This window comes from Harpia harpyja, chromosome Z (genome assembly GCF_026419915.1).
Source record: "Harpia harpyja isolate bHarHar1 chromosome Z, bHarHar1 primary haplotype, whole genome shotgun sequence".
Lineage (NCBI taxonomy): Eukaryota > Metazoa > Chordata > Aves > Accipitriformes > Accipitridae > Harpia > Harpia harpyja.
Genome location: NC_068969.1, coordinates 61,154,234 through 61,174,110, shown reverse-complemented (window position 1 = coordinate 61,174,110; position 19,877 = coordinate 61,154,234). Strand labels below are relative to the sequence as shown.

At 44.4% G+C, this 19,877-nt stretch overlaps 3 protein-coding genes across 5 annotated transcripts in view; 1 reads left to right on the top strand and 2 right to left on the bottom strand.

Moving 5' to 3' along the window:
- SLC26A1 (solute carrier family 26 member 1) overlaps nt 1-5,540 on the bottom strand; it is a 48,141-nt gene extending 42,601 nt beyond the window's left edge. For both annotated transcript variants that reach the window (XM_052776277.1, XM_052776278.1), the window contains exons 1-2: nt 5,427-5,540; nt 4,962-5,062 (exon numbers count right to left, since the gene is read on the bottom strand). In XM_052776277.1, coding sequence (XP_052632237.1) covers nt 4,962-5,062; nt 5,427-5,434 — 109 coding nt within the window. In that variant the 5' untranslated portion in view covers nt 5,435-5,540. The remainder of the gene's footprint in view (nt 1-4,961; nt 5,063-5,426) is intronic.
- The window catches only part of IDUA (alpha-L-iduronidase), a 57,019-nt gene extending 49,218 nt beyond the window's left edge, over nt 1-7,801 (top strand). The window contains exons 10-14 of the mRNA XM_052776281.1: nt 223-344; nt 1,587-1,712; nt 2,331-2,407; nt 3,195-3,295; nt 5,441-7,801. Of these exons, the coding sequence (XP_052632241.1) occupies nt 223-344; nt 1,587-1,712; nt 2,331-2,407; nt 3,195-3,295; nt 5,441-5,541 (527 nt within the window). The 3' untranslated portion in view covers nt 5,542-7,801. The remainder of the gene's footprint in view (nt 1-222; nt 345-1,586; nt 1,713-2,330; nt 2,408-3,194; nt 3,296-5,440) is intronic.
- Nucleotides 7,802-11,905: 4,104 nt separating this feature from the next.
- LOC128136523 (purpurin) lies at nt 11,906-19,031 on the bottom strand. 2 transcript variants are annotated; one of them, XM_052776276.1, is made up of 6 exons: nt 18,896-19,031; nt 17,873-17,990; nt 16,261-16,397; nt 14,647-14,759; nt 13,338-13,550; nt 11,906-12,098 (listed from the first exon to the last, which is right to left on the bottom strand). In XM_052776276.1, exons 2-6 carry the CDS (start codon nt 17,987-17,989, stop codon nt 12,088-12,090), a joined length of 591 nt encoding a protein of 196 aa, XP_052632236.1. In that variant the 5' UTR covers nt 17,990; nt 18,896-19,031; the 3' UTR covers nt 11,906-12,087. The 2 variants fall into 2 exon arrangements, with proteins under 2 accessions (XP_052632236.1, XP_052632234.1); XM_052776274.1 differs by lacking the exon at nt 11,906-12,098 and having other exon boundaries at nt 13,324-13,550.
- Nucleotides 19,032-19,877: the final 846 nt, after the last annotated feature.

Here is a 19,877-nt window from a genome sequence, read left to right as displayed (position 1 = left end):
CAATTCAGGTTATGGAAGTAAGAGCTTGAAATTTAAACTTGGCAAATAAAAATTGTAGAGCCTTGTAAGAGTGCTAGCCTCATGACTTTCCAGTGGAAGCAGGTGCCGAAGTGCTGAAATCACTTTTGAGAAGGTAGACTTAAACAGCTTCTGCTAAACTTATTCTTGTTCATCTGTAAATGCAAGTAAAGAGTTTACTCTCTTTCATTTGTGTTCCTAAAGAGCTGGTGTATGTGACATATTACCTGGATAACAACCAAACCAATCCCTACCTGAAGTGGAAAAAGCTAGGAAGCCCTGACTTTCCTTCCCCAGAACAGTTCCAGCAAATAAGGGATGCTGAGGTATGACCATGTGTTTGCTTGAAGTGTTGTATGGGTAAAGTGCTTGTGAATTGGTTAACTGCAGCTAAAGAGACAAGAAATCAGCTCAGGTAGTCAAAATTTCCTTAGCCCACCGTCATGCATATCCTGTATGCATGTGAAAATGCACTTGGAAGTCACGCAGAGAAATGTAGCTGATACACAACTGATACCTTCGCATTTATGTTATACAAGAGACTAAATGTAGATGACCAGCTTCTTTGCTGCCAGCCTACCCTTAACTAAAGAGGCAGAGTTGCTCCAGAGTAAGTTCCACTTTCTCTCTGAAACTTCAATGAGCTTGGAGACCCTTTCTATTCTGTCTCCCCAGATAAGTCACACGGCCCTCTGTATGTTACAGAAGGGCCAAATTGCTGTGTTAGAGAGTTGAAATGAATCCCTCTCAATAACAGAAAACAAACAGCTCCCTGAGGTGGAAACTACCCAGTGCAAGTTCAGAAGATGCTTGACATCTCTCAGGGGCTCACAGGGAGGCCTGCAGTTTCCCCTCATCCTCACCAGTTCTGAATGCACCCCAGAGTGGACTGAGGAGTAAGTCTCCTCTCCCCACTTTAGCTCCCTCTCCCATAGCTTCCCTATGCATTCAGACGCACGGGTTAAAATAAAGGAGGCCACCTTTGTCCCCTTCAGGGCCCATAGACAGTGACTGCCTTCTGACTTTGGTGTACAGTACTATGTCTTCCTTTCCCAGTCACCATAACCCACTATTGCTAAAGCTGCTGGGATACTATAGGAGTCATCAGATCTTCAAAGGGCAGCAGCAGGGTTTTAGATAGTTTTGGCCATCTGGTGAAACCTCATCCTCACAGACTAGCTGAGTGGCTGTTGTAGCTAGCAATAGCTTTCACTGCACGCTGGGAATCCATAGCTAAAAGACAGGGGTGTGGTTTGTAAAGACCACTAGCCTGAAAGACACCCACTGGAGGTTACTAAAATTGACAGATTGTGCCTAAAGGGCGTTTGTGATCAACCCAGTTTGTGAGATGGACAAACCCTCCATTTCGTGAAGAGCTGGAAAACAGGCAAGATAGAAGTCTCCCAGCTTGAAGAACTTTGATGGCTGTAAGCCACTTATCAGCACCAACTCTACTGGAAATTTACAGTCCCAAAGTAAATACACAGTCAATTTACACTGATGTAACAGTTGGCCTTCAGGTGCTGTAATGCAAGATTATTCACAACACTTCTCTTTTGGCTCCACAGGACCCGGTGGCAACAGGCCCATTCCCGTTTCCTGAAGGTGGCATCCTGACACTGAAGCAAGACTTTCCTGTTCCCTCAGTCTTTCTGATCCACATCTGTGCAAGACCCAGATCTGTTCCTGATCAAGTACGTGTTTTATTCTACTGTCACATTCACCAGATTAGAAACTGCTTCCTGCTTTAAGTCTCACTAAGAAGAGCTGGACTAGCATTTGGGCCTATTATTTGTTAAAAGACTTAGTAAATAAACAATTCTTCTATCCTTTGATGAGAACACTGTCCAAGGCATAATTCAAGATAAAGCATTCCACAGCAAGTGATGGGAGCCATCACTGAGATAAATGCAAGTTTATCCATAGTGGGAAAATAATAATGTAGTACTGGAAAGTGCAGTATCTTTTTTAAAATCGCATCATGTGGTACCAGGCTTGACAGCAGGTCTCCAGTTAATAATTGATAGCTAAAAATAAAATGGAATCATGGCTGGCATAGATTAGACATTGGTATCTGCTCATTCAGTCCCACTCACGTTCATAGTGGTGCCCAGAACCTCTGAAGGTACTCTGCAAGATTGACAGTTTGGAGACATAGGCTGCAAAGCCACAGAGCCAGGAATTTAGGTTTCTTCTCCAGTCTCAATGGAAAAAATCAAAGCAAATAATTAGTAAGGAAGGATGAACACAGAAATCTGACCTGGCTGATTGGTTTGTACAGTTTTCTTACATGGGCTTGTGTCTTTGGACAGGTGACCAGTGTTCGTTTGATCCCTCTCACAAAGGGGCAGGTCATTGTGTTGTGGGACGATGGCTGTGTAAATTCAAAGTAAGTAGCTTTTAAAATAAAATATATATAATCAAGTTACCATAACATTACTCCCTAAGCTGCCACCAGTCCTAGAAAGTGAAACGAGTGCACAAATTAATGACTACTTGCTCCTTTAGAGATGCTACAGTGCATTTGTCTGACAAAATGAACTGTAGGACCTACATGCAGTAACTATGAAGAGCAACCCTGACTAATTTGTGGTCTGAGCAAGGGAATCTGCCTGTTGCTCACCACCATCCGATGGCTTTTTGAGGGACTTGCCTTCAGCATAGCAGACAGGAAGATCCGTGATAAAAATTGTATTAGCAGCAAGTGCCTAAGTGGGATCTTGCACATACCTGTAAGGGATGTGAGCTGGAAGAGAAAACCTCCGGTTCCTTGCTCCAGCAAGCTGTACTAGACTGGAAACCCTCTGTAGGTGAATTGTCAGAGGTGACCCAGTGTACATCCAGACTCCCTCAGGAAGCACTGACTTAGCTCCTTTTCAAGCCAGTCTTCATAGAGGCTTCAGCCTTGATAACCCTGGTTTGGGAGTAAAAGATGCTTAACAGTTTGTGATGCTGCAAATACCCAATATAGCAAGTCAGTCTGGGTGTTCTTCTGTGGGCTGTTGGAGCTGTGGTTCTTCCTAATACTGACAATGCATGCTATCCCACATTTGGTAGGAATGAGTCAACTGAATATTTCCTGGTTTTGGCCTTCTTGAAATGGCCCTGAGATTAGGATTTGATTGCTCACTGCATTATCAGTTGTATTTACTGAGCTATCTGGTTTTCTTTTCTAGATGTATAAAGACATTTGAAGTGGAGTTCTCACCAGATGGAAAAGCATACCAGCGGATTAATGTCAAAGACACAATATTCACTCTCTGGGTCTACAGTCCAGGTATGGCAAGAATATGCATATTATGTAATTTGTCATGTTAGTAGTGCCACTCCATTTAATAACTACTGAAGGTACATAACTTGCTAGTGACATACACTGCCATCACAAATAAGAGCAAGTCCCTTCCTTTAGGACCATGTTCTCAGTGAAAGCCTTATTCTCAAGGACAAGCACTAATGGACAAATAGTCATGAGGACATTATTAGTATTGCCATGAGTAAATACCTTGTCACAGAAACCACAGTCACCCAGCTGCGGGCCTAGCAAGCTCCCTGAGAGGCAAAGCAGCACTTTTGTCTCTACCTGTAGCTGGTGTAGAAGCATGCAAAAATGAGAACAAAAACAATTGCTCCACGTGACCAGAGCTTGATGTTGAGCTCTTGGTAGTGGGCTCACAGCAAGGGAAGTCTAAGGTTTGGGCTTAGTCCCACAGGTGTTGGCCATGCCTCTGCCTAAATTTGTACAATGCTTTTGGGGTAGGGAAGTAGGAGCAAAATGCCTTGGTAACACTTGTTTTATACCACAGAGTCTTGAGGTACTAGACTGCCTAAGGATATGGCATCAACACGCAAATAAGTGGGAGGTCATGTCCACCTTCCATGGATTGGTTGGCTTGCATTTAGCATGTTCTGAGCTGCTCCAGGGGAAGGTTGCAATTCTGCTCTCACTGTGGTCACCTGTCCCTGTTCCCATACCCTTTTATGGCTTGGCAATCTTAAGCTACTGAGGTGCTCCCTTGTAAGAACAGAAGAGGTCCTCCTGTAGGACAGCTTGTCCCGGCTATCTGAACACCTAGACAAGGACAGAGCCCTCTTTTTGCTGTTTCCTAGAGCTTTCTTTTTAGCCCTGACTGGCTGCCTAAGTCTTACATGTTTCACATTAGAGGGCATCGAGTTTCGTCTTTGTCAACAGGCAAAGCTTCTCCCAGAGCCTGTGGCCATTTCTTCTCAAGTACCGCCTAGAGACAATAGAAACATACCCAGATGAAAAACACTGAAAGAAAGTAGTGATGTTTTGGGGGGGAGGGGGGGAGGTTGTTTCTTGGGGGGCTTTTTTAACCAAATCTGGTCTAATCCTTAATGTGACTGTCCAACAAGTATTACTAATAAGCACTGATCAGAGCTATGTGAAACACAGACAGACCTTGCCTCAAAGTGATACTAATAAAGAGCCATTCAGAGAGGTTTTCACCAGAAACAGAAGCTCATCTTAGCCTGGGAAAGGCTTAGCATCAGCAGTGGGTGCATAATAAAGTTCAGAGCTATTATTGCAATGTGAAGGCTACACAGGTAAGCAAAGACTGTAAATCATGACTAAGGAAAATCTTTGAAATTAGGATACATTATCATCTAGTGCTGCACATCTGGGGAACCTAACAGATTTAATTGTTTGTTTCAAAAACAAAAAAGAAAAGACTGCTTGAAAAAATCTCACATCTCAGCAGCCTTTATTGCTAGGTACTTCCTTCTCATTTATTATTTCTAGCATTCTTACTCTTTAGAAAAAAAAATAAATACTAAAGCACACATAAAAATCAAGTAAATAAATGAGAAAAAAACCCATTTATATTGCTTGTGAGGTTAAAGACTCTCCTAGTGAAGGCTGTGTTCTTTGAACTGGATCAAGGATGAAAACCAACAGAGCCACAGAACATCTACTCACATACCTTTGGAGCAAGTGGTGCTGCTTCCTGAGTTGAGCAGAGGGTTTTCAGTCAGCCTGCATGTTTCTTGTTCTGCTTCTTTGTTGATCCTGTCCCCACATAACCTGTTCCAAAGGCATAATTCAGGCAGAAAAGTAAGTCAGAAAAAAGGAAATTTCTAGTTGTGGGTTGCAGCAGATGTTGTAGCCTTCTTCCAAAGGGGCTGCTGGGACAGCAGTCCTGTAGCTGTACTTGCAAATCCTAATGAGGAGAGAGGAGGTCCTTGGTCCAACAAAGAGCCAGTACTTGGCCATGAGGAGTTTATAATCATTTTTAGTTAGACAGGCACAGACACACTTACATAGGGTGCAGAACTGATTTCACCACTTCCCCAGCCTATTCCACAAACCTACATTTTATAGGAGTTGTGCCTGCTCCACATCCTCCAAGCACCACAGGTGTCAGCCTTTCACAGTGACCATTTCTAACCTTTTCATTTGCAGGAAGCTCGGTCTCCGGCTTTTACAGAGTGCGTGCCATTGACTACTGGGGGAAGGCAGGCCTGTCCTCTCTTCCTGTGGAGTATGTTGAAGCTTTCAAGTGACTCTGAAGAGTGGTGCCTGGCTTGGTGACAGAGTGGTGTATGCTCCCTGCAAATGACAACTCCCCAGAAAAATAAACTCCTCCCAAGCTGAGGAGGGAGTATTGAAAGGAGCTGATGAAGCAAGTTAAGAATGCAAGTTAGAAGCAACTGCCCCTATTAACTCTTCAGAGCTCAAAAGACAGCGTTATCAAACAGCCACAACTGACAACTCAGGTGGTACAATTCTAAGAGGCTGCTGTAGGACTGGGATTCAGCTTGGTAACTAGGAATTATGGGCATAAATGTTTATTATTCCCTATTTTACACTGAGCTAATGGCCAGGACAATCAAAGATTTATAGAGGTCACAAACGGCAGCAGGAACAGGACCATCGCTTCACTGTATGAGTGAGGATGGCAGCAAAGGCAGAAGGAGGACCTATCTGAGAGTGAACTGCCTGCCTCAGCTACCAGGCTGTCTTGACATAATGGTTTGACGGAAAAGCGCACAGCAACCAGAGGTGTCCAGACTATGAAGTGGAGGATCCCTGCTTCCCTGCTGGTTAGTCACTCATGCTCCAGTGGGTTATTTCAGAGCACTTGCCATGTCTTCAGATGTATGAGGCTCTTCACCCTCTCACAGAGGGGTTTCCACTCTGCATTTGTGGCTGTTATTTGGATGCCAGAGCTATTCCCCTCAGACAGGCAGGGGAAGGGGTAGCAGCTCGTCCTCAAAGGGGAAGAAGGCACAGGAAGCTCTAGCCTCCAGACTTCCCTGCGTTTTCTGCTTTCTGCTTTTGCCCAAGTCACCTGTTTGCACTGGGGCTGTCAGCCACTGCCTCTTTGTGGTGGAGGCTGTAATTCTGAAAGCCCCTCTTTTTCTCCATTGCTGTCACCTAGCCTGCCCTTCTACAGTCCTTACAGCTAATGTTGCTCCCCAGCATGCCTCCCCTCTCAGACTGTAAGTGACCTGAGGCTTGGCTTTGAGTGGCCAGGAGAAAGCTGAAATGCTAGTTATAGCCTTTTGTGTTTTCGTGTTACAGGAGGACACACTCATGAATGTAACAACAGGGCTGCTACTGACAGCCAGTTAGGAAATTAACCAAGAAGAGTTTGAGCTTCTGTGCTTTGCAAAGCGTGTGCACAAGCGTGTGGTAGCCCCAGATCATGGGCTACAGAACATCTCTGGCTGTCCTTGCAGCTGCCAAACACTTTATGTAACAGCGAAGTTCACTGAAATTGCAGGGGTGTTTTTTTACTCTCCCCTTTACACAACTGGCACAGTTTGAACTGTGCCTTTAAAATGCTTGTAGAGGGAAGGGTAATGCCAGTGAAAACAGCCAGATTGTTTTGCATAAGAAGAGCAACTTTGTCACACAAACAAATCCCCTACTGCTCTCTTTGCTGACATCAGCCACCGCACCAACATAACAACAAAGACTGCATATTTGATGAAACATTCAGGTCACAAACAAAAAACCCACAACTTCGCACAGTAGGTGAGAGATGACTACCTCAAAAGGCCTCACTTTTACCGCACAGAAAAGAAACCTATACAAAAAGTCAGTATATATGAGATGAGGCCTTGCATCTCCTTAGCTTCTGGTTACTTGTTCATGTACTTATGCAGAAAGTTAGCCTTAAAAGATAGGTTTTGTCGCAGAATTCAGATGAAATACTTCTTGCCTCACTGAAGTTCGAATAAAGAGCACTTCTCACATCCTAATCTGCCCATAAAGGCTTGTGCAGAACAGAAAAGGGCCATCAGAGTCTACTTAATTGAGAACTTTCTCAGTTTCAGAAAAGTTAGTGAGAAGTTCAACTTGGATGGAGATAGTAAAAATACATTTCAAAGCTGTTGTAACTGCCCCTAAGTGAAGAATCAGAATATTTGGTTAAATAAAATCTAGCAGTTAAGACATACTCTTTCGCCAATATGAAGTGAAACCAACAGAAGAAATGAATTTTAGAAATATTCAAGTACAGAGAGATTTCAGTACATCTGAAGCAGGGGAAGATACATGAGCTTGAGAGGACAGTTGATCCCCTTAGGATGTCCTATTTAAGTAGCCTTCTGCTTTAAAATTTTCCCACACTGGCAATCAGAATATAGCAGTCTTTATCAAACCAAGGACCATGCACTAGTTACAGGTGTTTGAAAAAAAATGAAGCATAGCTGTTGTGAAGAGTATTGATTTTGCTACGCAGGGATGTAGTAGAAAATGTATAGGTGTGCAAATCATGAAAAATAGAAGATCAAAAATCACTGCCCTGCTTTATTTAGCAGACAAATTCACACAAGACTTCACAGAAGTGAAGTCAGTGATGGCATATATGAGGCAAATGATGCAGAGCTGATGAGTCCTGGTAGAATGTTTGGCTTTTGCAAAGGTGCAGAACAGAGATTGGCAATTCACTTACTCTTTCACTGCATTGAAGTCTGTCCCTATGGCAAGTGATTTCCTTTAGGGCAAGTTATTATCTTTTAGAAGATTTTAGGCTGGAAGTTCTGCTGGTCCAGGATTTCTGCTTCTCAGCAGTGACAGACATGACGCTTGCAGCTGCCTCTTTGAAGTGGTTTTGTAATTCTCATGCTTACTTTTTGGTCTTCTTAAAAAGCAAAGTAAGAGTGTTGTTTTCTCTAAAATTTCAAAGTAAAATTTCATACATTATTGTCTTGCTTATTGAAGCCGCGAAAAAGCAGAAATTTTATTTGCAAGGGCAGAGCTTAACAAGTTGTAGATGCAAATAATATCCAGTTTCTTAGGGTCAAGTCCAGCCACTTAGAAAATCTGTCACTAGGTCGTTCTTTTAGGGTTTTTACATTAAACATCATCCAAAGTGTGGAAGGCACAGTGCCTTTTCAGGTATTTTCCTGGCAGTGGCAAATATGCATGGAAAGCAGAGCTGACCAAAAATGGTGCACTGTCTGTTCAGAAACAAGTTTTGAATAGTCAGCAAGATTTTTTTTTTCTTCTTTGCTGCTTTGGTATAAACTTATTCCTTTAAGCAATGAGCAAGTCTAAACAGTTGCAGCAGAGAAGAGAATTTGGTATTTCCAGGCTTGAATTTATTTCCAACAAAGCATAGAAGTTTTGGGCTGCCCTTGTCTTTTTTATAATTTAATGTCTACAGAAAGATGCTGTTTAATACTTGAGTTTTCTGTAACCGTCTGTCACTGTAGGGCTTCCAAAATTGCATGTTTAACTCTACCATCCCCTCTGTTACCAGGCAGTGATCAGCTCCCCCCCCCCCCCCCCCAGTTTCACTTTTCAGAAGTGCCAAATGTGCATAGCGCTAAGTGGGATAGCAGGTTTGTCTCTTGCTGGCCATAAATCCAAATGGGAAAATCTAACTGCAACTGCAAGATGAAATTGTTTGCCTGCTCTTCAAGCAAAAGCTTCTGAGGCTATGTAACAGTTTTGCAACTGTTTGTGAAGATGAATGCTAGGGAAAAACCTTTCAAAGGAATGTTTTATATTGTCTAATTGTGTATATACTGCATTTGTTACCATGTTTTGTGCTACCCAATAAAATCAGTTTTTAATCTTTGACATGAAGCCTGTAAAAACAGGATTTGATCGTTGTGCTCTGCAAACTGCTCAAAACTCTTGTGTCAACAACTTAATCTTGGGAAGTAAAGCCTGTTCTCAAGATGTAAAAGATACCTTGATTGGTGCAAGTTCCAACATTACATTAAAATGAAGCGTGAAGGGAGCGTGACCATAAGAAATTTCAAGGCTGAAGTAGGAACTTAAATGCATAGATTGCCTCAGTTACCACAGCCTAGGGAAAACTGGTCTATCTCAACATGGTATCGTAGAATCAGTTCTCGGGACTTGCAGTGTCCTTGCTGGGAGGAGGTTCACTGGTGTGCGAAGGACAATATCCTTGTGGGGTTCCTCCTGCTGTTGCACAGTCATAGCCTTTCTGCCAGCACTAAAGGACCTTCTGAGGGCAAAACAACAGTCTTTTTCATTCGTAAACAGCTTTTTCTCTTCTCTTTTTAGTGGAAAGTTTGTGCAGGACAGATTATGACTTGGGACCTATACATGCACTTACAACCAGGAAAAATAGACTGGTTCTCATCAGCCAGCTCAAACAGCAGACAGAAGTGTGTCTGCCTCTAGACATACCCTGGGCATTTTATGCTGAACTCAGTGGAATAACAAGGGAAGTATAAGTCAGATCAGAATACACTCGTAGCTGCCTGCTCTACCCTATGTTGTCTTTCACATTTCCTGCAGTCAGTGGAGAAAAATGGATATGAGCTAACTCCCATCTGATGATTAACTTGCCAGATCATGTGATGAGGGTCTGCATGCAGTCCTGATGGGAATGTGTTCCCCCAGTTCCTCCAAGAACAAGGCAGATTCCTGGGGCAGGCATAACAACATGGTGTGCTCTCCCAGAACCACCACTATCCTCCTATGAACCTGGAGGCACAACCTTGTGTGGCTCAGGAGGGATTTCACTGCCTAACATGTCTGGACAGACTATACCAAATACAATAAGGATGCACTTGGTTCTGCATGTAGATCCTTCTTGCTGTAACTCCCATCTGCTCTAGTCATACATTTATTATAACCATAGACATTAAAAATCCCACTTCCGTAGGACTGGTAGTATTGGTCTGAATGTCCTGGCCAAAGGCCAGGCTCCTTCAGCTAAGGGTTAGCATTGTCTAATCACTGGTGATACAAGTCCTAAGTTCACAGGTCTCCACCCCAATACTTCCTCATGGGAGGGGGGGCAAGTGGTGAACCTTCAATCAATGTATTGACCTTGCACTTAGTCCAGCACAAAAGGCTGATATTTTTTCAACACTCAATAGTCTCTAGCTATGTGGGGTTTTGTTTGCATTGCCTGCTGCTGCTCTTCTGTTTCTGTCCTTAGCTTTAGATGGTAGTTCACCACCTTGTTCCCCATCAGAGTAGCTTTCCATAGACCAGAAGAGCAAGGAACACCTTTATTCGATGCTGGCTGAGAGCCTTAGGAGTCCTACCTGGAAATCCTGGGAAACACAAGCTTGAGAGACTTTCCTGCATCCCTGGGAAAATGTCTCTGCCCATGGAGAAGAGTCTTTAGTCAGGGGTTTTTATGGTCCTTTCAACAGATGCAGTAGATGATAGATAATCATTGGATATTGTAGATAAGATTGTGCAAGCATCATGCAGAAGTTGTTTATAGAGTAGTGCTCTGAAGGTCTTCACTCAGTATCAACCTTGTGCCACATATCTTTTGAAAGCCCCAGGAGCGGGGCCTGTTCAGCTTGATCTTCTCTCTATGCTTGGTAATCATGACTTGTAAAACTTTGTGCTGCTGAAAAACTGCAGGGTTCAGCAGGTGCTGGGGGTGTTCTGGACTGGTAGTTTTATTCATAGGAAACATTAAAAGTTAATGTGATTTTACTAAAAGCAGTCGGAAATATATGTCAAAAAATGTTGACTCGGGTTACCCTTTTTCTACATGGAGTTGTCTAGATACTATTCTTTTGGTTCCCTCTGTCTAGGAAATTCTTGGCCATAAAACCTGTCAGTTCTCTTATCTTTCAGTTCTACGCCTCTCAGATACTGGAGGTTGGATTATGAAGGCAGTGGGGAGTAACTGCTCATTTAAAGCAATGTCCTAGTGTTATTGAAAGGAACACCTGCTTTATTGCATTTGTGATTTAGGGGCTAGTTAGAAATACTCTGTGCAGACTTTTGAGTATTGAGATGTATGAGATACAACCCTAAGATATTACCAGGCAGCAAGGATCACACTGTCAGCCTCATCTCAGTGGTGGTGTTCAACAGGATTTCTTAGCTTCAGAATTTAAGTAGAAATGTTGGTGGAAGAGGTACGTTGTGTATGCCAGGGCCCTGCAGGTACCCACAAACCTTTGTTGCTTTGTGCAGCCTCACCTGGGACCTCCACCTGCCTTCCAGGGTCCACAGACCCTCTTCAGCTCAGCCCAGGCCCCTGCCCCCTTGGGAACCTTGCTGCAGGTTACTCTGCCTCTGACCCGCTCTCCAGTCCCGTTTCTGGCCAGAACCAACTTGCAGGCATGCCTGTGCCCTGCCCTGTGCCTTGCTGCCCTCGCTCGCTGGCTGGACTTCCCAGGTGAACCCCAGACCTGCCCCGTCACCATGCATTTGCCTGATGAGCAGCACTGTCAGGAGACCTGTCCCTGTCACCACACCTGCCCTGCTCCCCCTGCTTGGTGCCAGGGAGGGACACTGCCCCACCTGTGCCAAGGCCACCCTTGGCTGCTGTCTTGTCTCCCCTCAGCAAGCAGCCTTGCTCTTCCTGCTCCCAGACAGGACAGCAGGTAACAAAAAGCAGTTCCAGAGGTGTTTTTTTTAAAAACATTTTTATTGACAAATGCCACATTAGGTATTCCCTTGAAAATTCAAATATCAATACTGTATTCCACACAGTTCACAAAACCCCCAACATTTTCAGGTGTTTTTCAGGAAAAACACACTAGTCCATACTATGATTTTCTTTTTTTATTAGCTGCGTGGCAACTTCAAGAGCAAGAGGTCTGGTTTCTGTGCTTAAGGATAGGATCAGAAGTGTACTTTTAGCAGGCCCCTGGAAAGAAAGAAAAGTAAACTTAGTCCTTGGAAGTAAATTCGCAAAGAAGTGCTCAGTTTTCAGTGAAGCTGTAACTACAACCTTCCTAGAGTACTTCTGAATCACAGTACTAGATCAGGAGCTGGGGCGGGGCGGGGGGGTGGGGTGCAAAAGTTGCTGTTTGCATTGCTCTGTGTCTGTTGGCATAGCACTTGCGCAGCCTTTGCTAGTCACAGCTAGCCATGAGTTTTCAGCTTACGTGCATGACCCCGCAAACCAACCGCCCTCCCTCTGCTACAGTAAGCAATATGGAGGGGCATGGGGCAGGGATGCCCATACCAGTCCCATAACCTTGGATGATGCCAGCACCTGCTCTGTAGTGGAAGACTGCCTCACACAACGATGTGCCATTAAGGAGGTTTTAGCTGCTATTTCTTGACTAGCAGTGCTGAACATGTGTATTGTTACTGCAGCAATCCCTCAGTGCAGGTCCTCAGGCCTGGCTTAGTAAAGGGTCAATCTCCAGCAGGGCAGCGTGCGTGTGAAGGGTGTGGGCACTCAGCTGCCAACAGAGAGAAATTTCTGCCTCCAGCATAGACCTAAAAAGTTAACTGCCTATCACATGGACAGCCTATGAGCTAGAAGATCAGCTCCCATGCCTCCAGAAAAAAAAGTTCTTTCAAAATGGGCTTTAGACACACACTCTGTTCGCCTGTATGTGGTGCAACTGCTGACTCCCACTGCCAGCAGACATAGTCAGAACAGCCACTCAGAGTCCCTCATCTCTGCTACTCCCAGGACTGCCCAGGACACAAATCATGGTGGAGATAAGAAGAGTGAGGGTGCTCCTTCCTAGAGGCAGCTTCCCCTCCTTTCCTGGACGACAGTGCACAGACCTAAGGTAAGGTGCTGTTATCCAGGTGGCCAACTGCAGAAACACCAGGCTCTTAACACCTGTCCCTATCCTATCTATTAGAGTAACAAAGCTGATCTTCCTTTGGTAGTGTGCCAGTTTCAGCAAACAGGATTCCTGTAAGGGCAAACTTAAGGCTGCAGAATCACCCTGTAACAGGCTCTCACCCTTGCATGGTCTTCCCTTTGCAGCTACTTTCTTATTAGATATAACATTAAAAAAAGGTACTAAAAGACGACAACTTATTTGCTACGGTTCTGCTGCATTTACAGTAAATGTGATCACCTACTCTACAAGCTGCCAGCGCAGCCATTTCAGTGAGTGTGCTAATTAGCCCGAAGTACCTGACTGAAGCACAGGCTGGAACTGGCCAGACATGCAGATTTCTTCCTGCTTCTGACGTACAATGCGCTGAATGGCTGGGGGGAGGCCACGGGGATTGCGTGAGAAGATCAGGGAGTAGCCATCATCACAGGACCCATCCTCCTTTAGACTGCGGCAGGCATAGGTAATGGCATAGTTATCATAGTCAGTGTCAATCACCCAGTAGTTGTCCCCTGAAACATCAAAACACACATGTTTATCATGGTGGGCAAAACAGAGCGGAGGAGGATCTAGTCATCCCGCAGGAAAATGCTTCACTTCAGCACAGGGCAGGGATAGCTTCCCAAAGGATCTTAAGTCACTTCCCACATTCAGCTTATCTCCACACCATGAAGTGAAGAACTGGGACAAGCACAGGGCATCTTGAGACCATGTTGTTCCCCATGAACATTTCACCTTTGGTTTCTTCTTCTAGGCTGGAAGTATTAGGAGGATGAGGACTTTCGAGGTTTTCAATGAGAAAAAATTGCTTTTAAGTTTCTCACTCAAGCATGGGGGGCAGGCAGGGCATACAGATTAAACTTTGGCCATACAGATTACATTTCCTATACAAGAAGCCTCAGCAAAACATGGGTCCTGTTTTCCAGCCTTGCTCAACTAAAAGCATTTTGGTGTGGCTTATCTGCCACTACCAAATGAATGTACTTCTTTCTGACACATTAGCAGGCCAAGTCCTGCCCAACTTCCACAGCTGGAGTCCCACAGCTGTGGGAGACTCAGCCACAAAGTACAGGGTGTGCAGGCTGCATAACTGAGGTTCAGCACAAGCAGTTTCTGCAATGGGGACTTCAGTTAACAGCTCCATTTTGTTGAGTCCAGCTGTGTCTGTCTGAGGAGAACTGTGCCTTGCTGCTGGAGTGCAGATGTGGGTCCATATATTGCCTCCATTAGCTGTGAGGAGTACAAGGACAATTGAGCCTCAGCACTTTTATAATGCCCACTGCAGCACCCAGGACATACTGCTTCCTTAGGTTCAGCACCCCACTTAGCTGTACAAAATCTATGTGTGTAGCCCATTGCCTCTAAGCTGCATTCTCCCTGTTAATATATATGCTCAATAGGTGGGGTTTCTGGGGAGTCTCTGGATCCTGCCTCTTCTGTGGAGACAAAAAACACTGCTTGGATAAAGCATCCCCCAGAAAAGGATGCTTAGTCTCCGCTTGGAGCAATGTGAGCTCAACTGTTTTTCCTGCTCATATACTGAAATGCAGAAATCTGGGCAGCTGTAAGCTATCAACTAGCACTGTGGGGCTGGAGAAGTTCACTCACCACCGCTGGAGAGGTAGCTGGCCAAGCCTTGGTAGGTCATGTACATTTTTGCTGGAGTGGTTGGGTCAGGTACTGTATACTGAGCAGCCATGTCAGCACAGATCACCCAGAACCTGCAACAAGATCCATGAGACTGAAGGTAAAACCCTGCAGCATGTGAGCTTCAAATGGGTGTCCCTCATTCAGGACTCGGGCAAGAACCATGCTATGGTGCAGCACAACTGCCTCAGGCATGGGCATGGCCTTTCTTAATGCAAAGTCACTGTTCGTCATTAAGTAATGCAAATCTGTGACACCCCCCCCCATCACTGACAGTGTGTTGCTGCTGTCTGGTCCCCCCCTCTGCTGTGGCAGTGCCTTGACCGTCCTTCAGCTCAGCAGGTTTTTTCCCACCTGTTTCTGTACAAGCAGACAGCCACCAAGCAAAATGATGACTGTCATTTCTTGACTCCCTGTTAGCAGTTTGCAGAGTGAGCTGACCTGCATTTGGGCTCCTTTCGGATCATTTGCTGTGTCCCTGGGTGGAAGTGGGGAGCTGGCTCACAGCCACCCTGCTCTCCAAGCTAGTAAAAGTCCTTCACACAGGCTGTGGGAGCTCTGTAGGTGCCTGAACAGCCTATTTTCATCATCCATTTCTTCTAATGCCCTTCTCTAGTTGGCATATGTTTGCTTTGAATACCACCTGCATCTCAGCACAGTTTGCCAACTGTTACTTGGATTTGAAAAACAGTGGAAGGGTCTTCATTCCCTTCCTTGCACAGTCTGTGCTTTCCCTTTACCCTGCCATTGCAGAAAAAAATTCCTGGCAGCCTTCAGACCCCACTTGCTTTCTGAAGAGTCCTTTCAGGAATCTTCCCAGCTGCACTGCGTAGTATGTCTGCAAAGCTTTGTTTGCCCCAACCCAAAATATCCTGGAGTGCTGTGCTGTTAAGACTTTTAAGGTTCATAGCCACCTGCTCTATTTTATTATTCATGCAGTTAGACAGTTTTTGGTAGTTAAAGCACAACAGAACTAGTGCTAGCCTACTGAAAGCCCCAGATTTTCTTTCATACACCCAGAAAACTATTTAATCCCTTTACATGCTGTAATTCCTTATAATAACCACGAGCAACAGGCAAAACTCTTAAGCTTCCTTCCATCTGTCTATTCAGGCATCACAAGGGCATCCAAGAGTTAACCACATGTTTTCCTCTGAAGTCCATCTAACACTGTGTTGAAAGATCTGTGAAAGTAGTGCTCGTTTACACTCCTCTCCTTCCCCTGGACCTCTCAGTGAAATGAGAGCTGTCCTGCCCTTGCAGCCCCACAGGCTTTGCTAGCTCCTCTCACTTGGTTGCTATTCATTTACCTAATCATTCCATCATTCAAGATTTGACTTTATAATTGACTTTATGCAGTAGTTTTGTGAGGGACCCAGACCAGAGCCAGGCTGAGAAGTAACCCAGGACTCAAAAGTGTCTAACCTCTGGCTTCTAATGTATTACCTTGATTGAGCTTCCCTTTTTGATGAAGAAAACCTGGCCTTTTTTTGTGCTCAGGATAGATCACCATCCATGTCACTCTCCTCTAGTACCTCATGGCAGCAGGTAGAGCTGAAAGTCAAGGGAGCTCACCCAAAAAGCTTCACTCGGCCTTTGGAAGATGCTGTCATTGTGCCATCTTCCTCCACGGTGTATTCAGCAGAAATGTTGTCCTGAAGGAAAAGGCCTTCTGGATCCTTCTTGGCCAGGGCATACCATTTCCCTGCATACTAACATGAAAGACTATTAATACCTGGATTAACCACCATGGCAAGATTAGCACAAAAGCATTTTTGTAAACATAGTGCCCTTCTAACCACCCATTGCCTGGCCTGTGGAGAAAGTCTGAGTTTGGGTGGGTACGTAGCACACAGGTCCTGCTACGCCATCTGATGAACCCTTGCCTCTCTGCCAGGAGGAGTGGGTCTAGCAGCTCTGCACTTCTCTGTGCATGGACTCATGGTCATGTGAGACATTCCTGTCACAGTGACCCCACACTGAAAGCTTCTCCCATCCCAAGATGCCTGCTGGGAGTCAGGCTGGTTCTTCCCTGTTTCCATTCAGGCCCCTGCTTTTCCGTGGAAGATGCCATTGACGATACCAAACTGCAGCCACAAAGACCTTAGCAAGCTGGCTGGAGACACTCTTGTGGCTGCCGGGGGCCACAGCTGATCTCTGACAGTGAAAAGGGTCTACCCAGCGAAGCAGAAAGCGATGACTCTGTGCACTATGAAGAGGAAAGGATGTGTTGGGGAGACTAGCAGCAGGGGGAAACGAAGTGAGATTAAGGGGAAGAAAATTTCTAGGAAAAAAATAGGTCCCTGAAAATGTACGAGCAGTATCTAGTAAAATGAACACAAGATCTAAGCAGGTGACTGACAGGAAGGCCCTCAAAAGTTAATATTATTAGAAGAAATATTGAGGAAAGCAGAACTTAGCTGTGTTAAATTTGATTCTTCAGTGAAGCTAATGAGAGCTGTTTGGCAAGTTACATGCTTCAGCCTGAAACAGAGTCCATAATTCCTAAATAGTAGCCTGAGAAAAACTTTGACTTTTTAAAACTGGGATGTTCCCAAAGCTCTCCCCAGATGCGGGTTTGTTTCCAGCAAAGCCAATCTTGTATATAGAGGAGGTGCTGGCCCCACCCCAGCTGCAGCTGGAAGTGATGTTTGCTGAGGGACAGTCAAAATAGGTACTGGCACACCTCTCTGGACCTTTCCAATTCCAAGTTAGCCTTGATTTCCTCCTCAGAGGCAAGCAGATTAAATGCTGTGTTTAAACAAGAGTCAGTCTGTGTTCAGGATGCCCAGCTAGGTAAATTTTCAGTTTGCTCTGACTCCCAAGAATGGCTGGTTATGGATGCAAGTCCCCCAGGGCATGCGTTTGGGCTTTCTCTCTGATGGGGATCTAAGTTGTTTCATTCACGGGACGGCTCAAAGCTGGGATCTGTACTGAGCTTCGAGTTAACAGAAGACGATGCCTAACAGAATAACATCCCTGACTTTCAAGGCTGGTTTTACCATAATGCTCAGAAGGTTAAACATAGTGAGAAAAGCAAACTACAAGAACAGTGTCTCAGAGAGAGCATACAAAAGAAGTTAACTTCTTGATGAGAAACCCCTTTAGATTAACAGAACCCATAACCTGGAAAAACAGTTTATACATGAAGCTTCTTCACAAATACTGTTAAAGTAACCATAATTACCCTTTTTGGATCAAAATTGTCTTTCACAGAGAAAGACTCCACTGCACAGGTCTGAGCTAGGCTATATTCAACAGTGGAGAAGACCGAGGCCAGGAAAACATACTGTGCGTATTTCATTCTGCAAGACAAAAACAAATGTGGAATTTTATTTCATGCAGTAGATGTGGGTAGCTAGTGCTGTGCCTACAGATACAGTCCCCTCATTTTAAAAATAGGTACTTTCCATGCTGAGTAGACTACCAACTCCTCCACTGAGAAACCACTGGGTCATTGTGGTGCCTAAATCCAGCCAAAACTGAGCACCAATGGCAATTACTTTGCAAGTATATTTTGCTTACCAGTAGTAATATTACAGTTCATATTTTTACATTATAAATCAAGCCAGACTCTGGATAAGGTTGATAAAAATTTGCAATTTTTTGAATTTTTGTTTTCACAAGAAGAATAATGTTCTGATGAGCTCTGGTAAAGCACTGTAGGTTGTAAGGATGTTGTTTCTAATTATTTCATGGTGAGTGTCCACTTCGCTTTCAAGCCTGCAAAGCTGCGTTCTTTATGGCCAATCCTTATCACTGAAACAGGCTCTTCCTAGCTGCCTGCTTTAATGGCAAAATACATCTTGGTATTGTCAGCCCTCAGACCATTCCCTCTACAAACATGACAAATAATATTTGATTTCTAGAGGCTTGATCTGCCATTGCAGCACAGCCACAAGGTGGCCATGGCTTTATTTTTCTCCTCAGGTATCCCATCTCATCTGTATCCCAGCATATTTGTTTCTCATACTTTGGGAAGAGAGCACTCGCATATACCTTCTTGCAGAGTATTTGATCCTGAATAACTGTTCTGATGCCAAAATAAAACAGTTACCTGAAACTTGCCTGCAGGATCCAAGCTGAGCTACCAACCCAGGACTTCCAAACACCCGAGCAGCTACTCTGTTCCCAGCTGCTGCCATGCAAGCTGCACTTCCCTGCTGCAAGAGATGTTAATCTGGCCCACCTGTGCTGAAGAGAGACCTACCTGTTGGGGTAGAGATGTTGGAGATCCCTGAGACTACTCTGCTTCAGTCTTCGGGCTGCAGTCAGCAGGAGAGTTTTGTGTCAATTGCGCTCCAGCTGCCTTTAAATAATGAAGCTGCAAAGTCACTAATTGGTTATTTTTGCTCGTGTGCCTGAATAAAACACTTAATCTTGGATAATCCATTATGTAAAAACCAACTGTAATCCTCACACTGGTGGGTCTGACTGCTATACTAATACAACCACAGCTTTTACATAATGGAAAAAGCTGCCCAGAAAGCTAATAAGTCTGCTGATGTGATTGTGCCACACCTTTGTCTCATTGAAGTCTTTCTGCTTCTAACACGTGTTAGGAGAATAAGCACAGAGCATTAACCAGAGAAACTCATGGACTGTACATACTCATCTGCATAAGCACATGTTCATATTTGACAACTTGCATGGGGTAGATATATGATTAGCTCTTCCAATATCTGCATCATCAAATTAAGGTGATCCTTGCAAGAGTAGAAAAATGTTATGTATTATCTACTGGGGGAAAAAAAAGTGCAAAAATAAAGATTTTGCCTTCATGTTCATGATCAAAGTCTTGGAGTTCCCAGTTCTCCTGTGCACTGAAACATCTTTATACACATTCTTCCCAGCTCATCTTGTCAACATTTCCAGGTACATAAATACTATAGCTCTCTCCTTCCCAAGATATTCTTCCTAGAAGCCTTCCATGGGGGTACAATAAAGCAGAAAAAAGATGAGAAGGCAGAAATGGCTAGAAAAATATTTTTGGTAGCAAAACGTGCCTGCTGTTCTTACAATTTCTCCAAGTGCCCAAAGAATTTCCCCAACTGCAAAGGCTGCTCATGTAGTCTTTTTACCCAGGCTCAGCTGGGAGATTGAAGACTTCAGACACTCATCTAAGAGTTGCCAGCACTAGCAGTTACTTCTCCCACTGGTACCGATCCAGCAATCTGAACATTCAGAGTAAA